Source organism: Castanea sativa, chromosome 3 (genome assembly GCF_040712315.1).
Source record: "Castanea sativa cultivar Marrone di Chiusa Pesio chromosome 3, ASM4071231v1".
NCBI lineage: Eukaryota > Viridiplantae > Streptophyta > Magnoliopsida > Fagales > Fagaceae > Castanea > Castanea sativa.
Window position 1 is genome coordinate 21952754 of NC_134015.1, and position 10632 is coordinate 21963385.

At 34.0% G+C, this 10632-nt stretch overlaps 1 protein-coding gene across 1 annotated transcript; it reads left to right on the forward strand.

Annotated features, from left to right (window-relative positions):
• Window positions 1-5495: 5495 nt before the first annotated feature.
• LOC142629596 (myosin-binding protein 2) lies at window positions 5496-9680 on the forward strand. The gene is made up of 4 exons (XM_075803605.1): window positions 5496-7178; window positions 7270-7452; window positions 7533-8939; window positions 9029-9680. The coding sequence occupies exons 1-3, from the start codon at window positions 5798-5800 to the stop codon at window positions 8903-8905; spliced, it is 2937 nt and encodes a 978-aa protein (XP_075659720.1). The 5' UTR covers window positions 5496-5797; the 3' UTR covers window positions 8906-8939; window positions 9029-9680.
• Window positions 9681-10632: the final 952 nt, after the last annotated feature.

Genomic DNA, 10632 nt, shown 5'->3' on the forward strand with positions numbered 1-10632 from the left:
GTCGTACCATGTTTTGTCTGTGCAGGAACTAGTGAAATCGAACTTCAGCTATGGCTCCAATTTCCTACCCATATTTACCAAATCAGCTATCAAATTTTGTTTTTCATCCATTACAATTACCATGAACCCGACAAAGGAAAACTAAATAGATAAAAATATTTAGAATAAAAATAATAAGACGTCTTTAGAAACATCTAACAATAGTAGCTCCTAGAAACAATATATATATATATATATATATATATATTCAGGGAAAATCGAGTATATATTTATATATTTCAATAGCAGTGCAATGCATAATACTCATAATTGAAGTGAAGTGCATGTTAAGTATTTGGAAAGGTGAGTAACATATATACTGGTACGAAAGAAAGAACAGGTGTCACTGTTTGAGAGACATATAAGATGTTTTACCACCGGTGTTACGACTAACAAATCACTGCACATGGTCAAATTGCGGCCATCTTTTGTGGGACCATAATACCAAAAGTCTATCTCACGTACCTCTCCATCCTCACCTGCATTTTTCACCATCATGCTTACTAAAGTTTATGTCCACCACCTATAAGTATTGGTTGTCTGCAAAGGGTTTGGTTTGCATAACACAGGATTCGAACATGCCACATGTTTAAAAATGACCAAGTGACAAGTGTTAGGATCATATCTCGTTTAAAGTTTAATACACTAGTGCACTGAATGAAAGCTTATCACTCATCTAATTAAAAATTGCAATATATCCAAATTTGTCTTCTTGGAGTTAGATAAGCAATGTTGGACAAAGTCTTGTAGATTTGGATACTCTCTTTTTTTCCCCTTTATCTGGGGTCAGGATGGTTAGTTTCTGTAGATGTGGACACTATAACTATCGAGCTTATCCAATGTGAAATAGAATCTGATTCGATGCTTTATTTAGCCTAAAAACTATTTTGAAAAAGAAAATATACTCCTATATAATATCTTTTAAATTTTCAATGGGCATAGCCATCAAATTATGACTCTTTCACAAGGGCCTTAAGCCACAATTTGAAAACGAAACTGTAAGTTTGAAAGAAAAAAATAAATAAAATAAAAAGCCATTTTTTGGGGCATTGACATAAATATGGCCCCTCAGCTTGACAACCTCATATCATATGGATGCTTAAAATCAAGGTTTAAGGGTTATCATTGAAAATGAAAATAGGGTCCATTGTATGATTATTGTACACGATTAAGCAAAATACTTTATGATTTATAATTAGTTTTTTCTTGGACGATGTCTTTGTAACCACGCTAACTGTGTAGATGATGCCCACGGGTCCCTCTCCAATTGAGTAAGGGTACCACCAATATATATAATTTTTTCTTTTCTTTTCTTTTCTTTTAATAAAAGTCAATTTATAGTGTGTTCTTAGGCGTCAAATTTGAAATTCTCAAGCAAGAAATTAGAAGCCATGTGGAAAAACCTCTAGACGACCATTCAGAGAGTGGAACAATATAATATATATATATATATATAATAAAGGGTAAAATGCAAAACTGACCCTCTAAGTTTCTTCAAATTTCATTTCAGTCCTCTAACTTTGCTTTTGTTCATTTCAGTCATCTAACTTTCAAATTTATTTAATTAAGGTTTCCATAAAATTTTGTTATATATTGTGGTTAATTTTTCAATTTTATAAATTTTTCTTCAAATTTGTTTAATTAAAAAAATTCAATTAATGATTGAAAAATATTTTCCAGATTTTTTTTTTCAAAAAATTTTAACAAAAGTTAATAGATATGCCTTAATTGAATAAATCTGAAACTTTGAGGACTAAAATAAATTAAAGCAAAGTTAGAGGACTGAAATGAAATCTGAAAAAACTTAGAGAGTCAGTTTTTTGCATTTTAGCCTATAATAAAACAAAACAATTTTAGGATGTATTAAATGCTTTTTTTTTTTTTTTAATAATTCGATAGTTGAGAAATGAGGATTTGAACTTTGATTGCTGTCTTTAGTGAAAACGTCAAGATATGCTAACAAGTTAAACTACAAAACTCTTAGTAAATATATCTTGTCAGGGTTAATCTTTATATAAGTGCTCAAAATGACAAAATCCCAAAACAATGGCTCGTATTGGCTCTTTTGGACATTGATTTGCATCCCTTTATTGCATTTTGTATCGCAAAATTAAAGCAAGAGAGAAATTAGTAATGTTCATCAGGGCCTTCGGACCCTTTTCATTTCAATTTTAAATTTGCCTTTTGTGGGAACAAGTTATACTTTAGGTCAAAGAATTAAAAGCTTAAAGAGAAATAAAGTAAAAGGAAAACACGACATAAATTCTAAATAAACTTTTGAAAGAAGGTTAAGCTTTTAATTTGTCCTCCAATAAAGATAATCTTGTTTCAAATTCTTGGTTTTAACCCTTAATAACTTTTATCTCACCCTTAAAAGGTTCCCTATATTTTAAAAAAGTATACTTTGGTTAATTACAAAATTACAATAAAAGGTCCATTAATTTTTTTTTTTTTTTTTTAAGGATTTCTCTGTGCTGTCTACTTGTAGGCTAGTAGCTTTAAATTTATCTATTATCAGCAAAAGTAGAAGAGAAGGAGAGACAGCAAAGTCAGTTTATTTGTTTTTTCTTTCCAGTTAAATTAATTAATATTTTTGATATAAAATAAATTAACTTAGAATGGAATCTTTTTTTTATATATGAAATTAACTTAGAATGGAATCAGAGTTAGGAACTGGTGGGACAAATATCAAGCATATAGAATTCATGTTGTAAAATTGACAAAAGCAAAAGCAAGCATAAAAGTAAGATTCCTCTAAAAAGGACCCGGAGAAATAAAATATGGTGTGATGTAAATAAGCATACACTCTATGAAGCAAGGATACAAGTATGAGTACAACACGACGACACGAGTAAGTTTTGAAAAATTATTACATGACACGGCAGGTATTACACTGGTGTGTCACGAGTACGACACTCCAAATAAAGTATCTATGCTTCCTAGCAATATAATGGGTTTTATTATTATTTATTTTTGCTTTAAATAAAAATATAATGGTTAGTACATAGGGTTGAGAGTGAGACTTGATTTGATAAAGCAGTGGGTAGAGAAGATCAAAATATAATAATTATGAAATTTGAAAAACAAAAAGAGGAAGGGGCAATGGGTCGGTGCTTGGCGGTGCAGCCCTGGCCAAATTTCCACCCAATTATACCCAAACAGCCAGACTAGCTAGGCATTACAGTTTCTCAAGCCATCCTTTTTCTGCCCAAAAAAATGACCACATAAAATGAAATAATCTCAATGAATTTTCAACGATGACATTATAAAATTCCATAATTTGGTTACTTAGTTTCTATGCTGATCAGAAAGGTTTGTATATGTATGTATATATATAATTTTCATGAATTGAGTGAATTTCCTTCAATTGTATATGGTCCACGGTTTCTATGAATTACAAACTGGTGCATATCCATATATATAATTGTAATGTACATCTAGCATCTGTTGAATCAATTTTTAATTCCTCAGTGGTGCAAGGATGGGCACAAAAATCTCTTTTCGTAAAATTACCAGTGAGAGTTGAATTTTACTTCAGGTCATCATTTAGCATGCTGTTATCACTACTCGGGACAACTCTGATAGTATGCTTTCATTTTCTTTTTCTTTGAAACAGAACTCAACTCGATAGCATAAATTGTTAGAATATATTAAAATATTACTAATTGTTAGAATATATTAAAATTTTACTAATTGTTAGAATATATTTAAAATATTACTATAAATATGTAGACCATTATTTTTGAAAATATTATAGGTTAGTGTGCTTTTGTAATACCATGTATCAATGTGGTTTTAAAGTTCCATATTATACCACAGGTAGGTAGGGTTTGTGCCCAATCTAGACTCGACCCTACCACTTTGGGTTGGGGAGATCAAGGCTCATCGTTGACTGTGGAGGAACGCCAGATCGGGCCTCATTGGGTGTCGACTGAAGGCTGGGTCTGTGGCAAGGGAGTAGATTCAATTAAATCTGGCTAAGATTTTGTCGGGTTTGGCCAAATCCAGTCGAGATCTCTCCTTATATCAACAGAGAGAGAATTAGATCTTATCGGAATTTGACTGAATTAATGATTGGTGCTAGAAAACTCGCCGGAAATTGTGGAATATCGGACTGGTTGGGTTCTTCGAGTTTCAACCTCGCTCACCTACCATGTCCATTGAATCGATCAAAGTTCGAGTTAGTTGAATGTTGTTTGGCTAGTTTCGTCGGGTTCGGTTGATCTTGGACACCCCTAATAAAGATGTAATCATTTAAAGCTTTCCATTGTAGATATAGAATTGCAAGCTATTAGACTAAATCATGTTAATCTCTTATTTTCACTTTTTCATTCTTATCATTTTTTTATATATATATTTTAACATAAACTAATATATTTTTAATGTCTGATATAGTTCTTTATGGATTGCCCCATTGGGGCAACTACTTCATAATTCATACCATAGGCTGTTATATAAACAAAATGAAATGATTTAATAATGAGAGAACGCCCACAAATTAAAGTACCCTTTAAGCCATTAAGAATAGTTTTCATTCAATCAAGTGAAATCTGAAATAAATCATTTTCATATTAAAAATTAAAATAAAATAAATAAATAAATAAAAAGCTTAATTAAAAATAGACTTGCATGATGAACTCAAGCATCTGCATCCTAGACGGGACCTACAAGTTACTTTGAGAGTGGTCCCCTCCAACTCATTTTTTGGGTTGGTGGGCCACCCATTTTGTTGGCCTAAAAAGAAAATATGGGCTGGAGCTGGCAGGAGTAGCCAAGAGAGAGAGAGAGTGTGTTTGTCTGTTTGATCAGAAGTTAAATCTATCCCCCTAGTCAGATTTATTGTCAACCCCAAAAAATTAGAAGTAAACCCTATTATCAAAATGGTATTTATTCAGCCAAAAAAATTGGAGGAAAAAAAAACAATAGCCATAATCCATACAGATCCACTTTCACCAAAGTTTTATTATAGACTATGTTTATAAATTTTGGTTGACATTGACTGATGCAGAGAGTATATGTATTTGGTAAATTACATAACAAGTTAGGATGGCAGCAACTAGAAGAAGACCCTAGCTACACCTACACATGACCTACTCTTGTAACTTGTAAGAAATATGTATTCTATATATGGTATCCACATTTTGTATCTTCTTTAATGACATTCACATACCATTGTTGAAAACAATTTGCACCAGTATGCGTAGGTGATTCCATGGTCTCTTTTAAGTCCTACCTATTGATTTGAATATTTCAGTACTTTAGTTTCTTGCTTTAATCAAGCTCTCAAATTTTCAAAAAAGAATGCTCCATTTTCTAACAGAAAATCAAAATCCACTATTTTGTCCACAGCAATCTAATGTAATCTACAAGTTGTTGAATATTAAATGTTAATTTATTTTGTCAAAAGTAATATTGATGATGCCTCAATATAAACATTCTTTAATTACATTTGACTCAAACACACATTTTGTCTATTTGCTCAGCCTCTTTAGTATTCTTTCACCTTTGGTTGTCATTCCATTAAACAGTCTTCTCATTCGAAATAAAACCACTTCCTCATCTACATTGGTTCTCTCTCTCTCTCTCTCTCTCTCTCTCTCTTAAACAGTCCCAAATCTTGTTCTATCTTTCTCTTTTGATGTTGTTCAATCTCTCTTTCTGTCTCTCTCAGCATCAACACTAAACTAGCCTACAAACTTTCTCTTTTAATATTGCCTTGAGTTACATCTCTGTATATCTTAAAAACATAGCAGCGTCAATGGCTGCAAACAAGTTTGCCACCATGTTGCATAGAAACACCAACAAAATCACTCTTATTCTCATCTATGCCATCCTAGAATGGATTCTGATCATTCTCCTCCTCCTAAATTCTCTGTTTTCTTATCTGATCATTAAATTTGCAGATTACTTTGGTCTTAAAAGGCCCTGCTTATGGTGTTCTAGGATTGATCATATCCTAGAGCCTGGAAAGAACAAGAATTCCTATAGAGATCTTGTTTGTGAAGCTCATGCATCTGAGATTTCCAAACTGGGATACTGTTTGAATCACCAGAAACTAGCTGAATTGCAAGATATGTGCGAGGATTGCTCGTCCTCATCGCAACCAGCTGATAGTCCGGAATTCTCAAAGAGGTATGCTTTCTTTCCATGGATGAACAAGATTGGTGTGATTCAGAGTGGGGATGAAAATTTCAGTGAAAATGCGGAAGGGAATTTGAAGTGCTCTTGCTGCAGTGTGAGTGTGAACCTGGACAACATGTTCTACCCTCCTTGTATTCTTATTAAGCCTTCTTGGGAGGATTTTGATGACACCCAGAAACAGAATTTGATTGCAGAGGCTGATGTTGTTGCTCAAACTGACGAAGGTGATCAATCTGATCAAAGCAAATCAGATTTTGTTACTAATCTATGTGAAGATGAACAGAGTATTGGAGAAAACAGGGGAATTCAGATAGTTTCTGATGTTGTCATGGATGGTGAGTCTGCAACAAGAGAAGAGGAGAACTGTTCTGTATATGACTTCGGCTGCAAGGAACTGGTCGTTGACGAAGACGATAAATTGAACATGGTTATAGAAAAAGAGCTAGAACCCGTTAAGGAAGAGAGTAATATGAATTTATCCACGGATGATCAGTCTTGTGATCAGACCGTGGTTCATGTCAATTTGAGTAAAGACACCTTCCACGAAATTCAGCCTCAGCATCTTGAGTTTTACATTGATCAAGAAGATTGTAGGTTGATTCCAGTTGAATTGAGCGGCTCTGCTACCACGGAAGACCAAGGTCAACCTATATATAAGCTGGAAGATCAAGGATATTGTGAGAATCAAGATGTTATTTTGGATTTTGATATGCATATTGAGGCACAAGCACAACCGGTTGTAGAGAATTGGCATAGTTCAGAAGAGATGGTGGCATTACTTTCAGCCTATGAGAGTGAGGAGGAGCCTAAGGTTTCAGTGCTTGAATCCGTGGTTCTGGTTGAGACTGAGAACACCTCTATTTTGCATAAAGAAGTTGAAGATTTAGTGAAGGAAGAATTTGAACAGGTTTCTATAAATCAAGCCACTCAAACATCATCTAATGATGATGATGAGGATGAGGATCAAGCAAGAGAAATGGATTCCGATGCTCATCAAGGTATTAGTTTTGTTTAATTTCATTTAAATTATATTTTATTCTCTATTTTGAGTGTATATACACGGGTCTTATTTTTTTCCATTACATGCAGCATCAGAAGAAGCAATTCAAATGCAAAGCAATGATTTGGATGTGGAAATTTCAATAGGGACAGAGATTCCTGATCAGGAGCCACTTGATGAGGCTCAAACCCTAGAGGCTCTTCCTTCTTATGAACATAGACAGGAAGATCCTTCCACAAGCTCTGTCATTTTGCATGTTGATGATGATAATGGTAAGCTTTGGGTTTTTATTTAACCAACTTTAGAAATTGGAAACCCTTTGGCATATGTTAATATTATATTCTTATGTTAGGTTCTAAGCAAGCTGAGGAAGAATTTTTAGAGTTTAAAACAATGTCAATAAAAACAAGTACGCAAGAAATAAACAGTCATATATCCTTCAGTCTGGAACTAAATGAAATTGAGGAAGAAAAAGTTCCTGATACACCAACTTCTGTGGATAGTTTACGTCACTTGCACAAGAAATTGTTACTGCTTGAGAGGAGAGAATCAGGAACAGAAGAATCCTTGGATGGAAGTATCATTAGCGAGATAGAAGGTGGTGAGCTGACCACAGAGAAGTTAATATCAGCATTTAGAGCCGAAAGGAAGGCTTTGAATGCTCTATATGCAGAATTAGAAGAAGAGAGAAGTGCTTCTGCAGTGGCAGCCAATCAGACAATGGCAATGATAAATAGGCTTCAGGAAGAGAAGGCAGCAATGCAAATGGAAGCTTTGCAGTATCAAAGAATGATGGAAGAGCAATCAGAGTATGATCAAGAAGCTTTGCAGCTATTGAATGAGCTTATGGTGAAGAGGGAAAAAGAGAATCATGAGCTAGAAAAGGAGCTGGAAATATATCGTAAGAAGGTCCAGGATTATGAGGCCAAAGAGAAAATAATGATGTCAAGAAGAAGAGAGAGTAGCACAAGAAGCACTGCTTCTTGTAGTAACACTGAGGATAGTGATGGAATATCTATTGATCTGAATCATGATGTAAAGGAAGAAGATAGCTTCTATGGCAATCAAGAAAGTAGCAGCCAAAACACTCCTCCTGATGCAGTTGTATACTTGGAGGAATCATTGGCAAACTTTGAAGAAGAGAGGCTATCAATTCTAGAGCAGCTCAAGGAGTTGGAAGAGAAGCTTTTTACATTGAGTGATGACGAGGTACAACATTTTGAGGATGTCAAACCGGTTGGCTATTCCTTCCATGAGAACGGAAATGGATACCATAAGAATTCAGATTCAGACACTGAAGTAAATGGTGTTGATCAAAATGGTCATTCCAAGGAAATGAATGGAAAGCATCATCAGGAGTTGAGATTCAAAGGGTCAAAGGCAAAGAGACTTCTTCCCCTTTTTGATGCAATTGGTGAAGACTGTGAAGATGGTTTGGTGAATGGACATGAAGAAGGGTTTGATCATGTTGCATTGCTGACATCCTTGGAAGCCAAATTTGAAATGGAGAAGAAGCTTGCCATTGAAGAGGAGGTAGATCATGTGTATGAGAGGTTAGAAGTACTCGAGGCAGATAGGGAGTTTCTAAAGCATTGTATAAGCTCCTTGAGGAAAGGAGATAAGGGTTTAGATCTTCTCCAAGAGATTTTACAACATCTTCGTGATCTTAGGAGTGTTGAAGTTCGTGTCAAGAAGATGGGGAATGGTGCTATATATTCACTTTAAGCTTAAATGTCTATACCCAACAGCAAAATTACAGGTATTAATCTGTTCCTTTTACTCATTCTCTCCTAGAATTGAATTGGAATGTCATTTGTTGATTAATTTTGTGCACTTGGCACCATGCAGATTTCTCTATTGGAGTTGAATGACAACTGCAAATTAGGACAAGAAGGCACCATCCTTGCTGCGTTCAAATATAGCATGGCATCAATGCAACAATGCATCAATGCACCTCTGCATTTTCATCAAAAATCAGTGGAAGTCTCTTTATGGAGAGGGAGGCTATTTGGTCATATTGGTGGACTACAAAACTGAAGTCTGCCTTTTTTTTTTTTCTTTGCTTTTCCTTTTTGTGATTTTTGTGTCCTAGTAAGCCCAAATTTTGGTGGGTTGTGCCCTTCACTACCTTTTGAGGGAAAGGTAGATGATGAGCATACAAGTGTGTAGTCTAGTGATATTGAACCACCCTGTCATTTCCTTTGTATGTTGTGAGGAAAGGCCTGGCTTGCAAAGCTGGAGAGATCCAACAAAAATTCCAGTGCCAGGTACATAGCATTAGTTTATTTAGACACTTAGAGATTTAGGCCACTCTTTTTGTCTTTTTTTTCTTTTTTTAAATTTTTTGGGGAAGGAAAAGAAGGGGTAAAAAACCCCTTCTTTTTTTCTCATCTTTGCATCATTTCATCATATGAGGTTTGTTTATTATCGAAGGGCAAAGCTGAGTTACTTGTATACTACATGTATTCATTTGTAAGTATATAAAGTGAGAGTTTGTTTATATTGCTTTGGACTTGTATTTATTGTTTGTTTTTAGGTGTATGAGTGAGATGGATGTACAAAAGAAGACAGACCATAAGACAATATAATGAGAAATACACGAAGCAAAGATTGCTTTCACAGTTGATTTTGCTTTAAGCATAAACAATTCCTGGTTGGTAGAAACCAACAAAAAGTAAGGTAAAATTAAGACAGATATTAAAAACAAAAGGTGATTGGTCTCACTAGGAGTCTAGGACTGCGGAGTGATATGAGTAATTATATTTTTTTTGTGGAAGTGAGGCTGCATGTCTTGGATCTTGAGTGTTGCATATAATTTATAGCGGAACAAAGTTTCTCCTCAAATTAGTTTGGAGAGGAACCCTATAAACTCATTATATATATTTATATTGAGTTTGAATTTTGAAAATCTAACTGTTAGATTGCATGTTCTTATTACATCCATAATACTTACAAAACTTCAAAAAAATCAAAGATCAATTGGTATGTTATCAAATAAATGTTATAATTTCAAGTTTTTGTAATCTAAAATTGTATATAAAAAATAAGTTAATCGATCAAATAATAAATAATATCCGATTTGAACGAAATTTGATATGTGTGTTAAAAATATAAGAAACATGAAATTCAATAGTTAGATTTTCAAAATTCACACCCCAAAAAGAAATATATGAAAAGTCTGAAGAGTTTCTCTCTAAATTAGTTTGGAGAGAAACTTTGTTCTTTATAGCGGATTAGCATGCACACTATTTATTGTCTTGTAACTCAATTATCACTTTCTGGTGTTCTTAATAAACACGTCTAAGATTCAAATTATGAAGAAAGAATAAAATTGCCTTTAGCAATCCTCCACTGTCCACAATACTTGAACTAAGTTGGTCTTGTAGTAATCATATTACAGCCACGGTCTATTAGAAACATTGAACTTAATTTGTAGCTCTTTTGCTAATAAA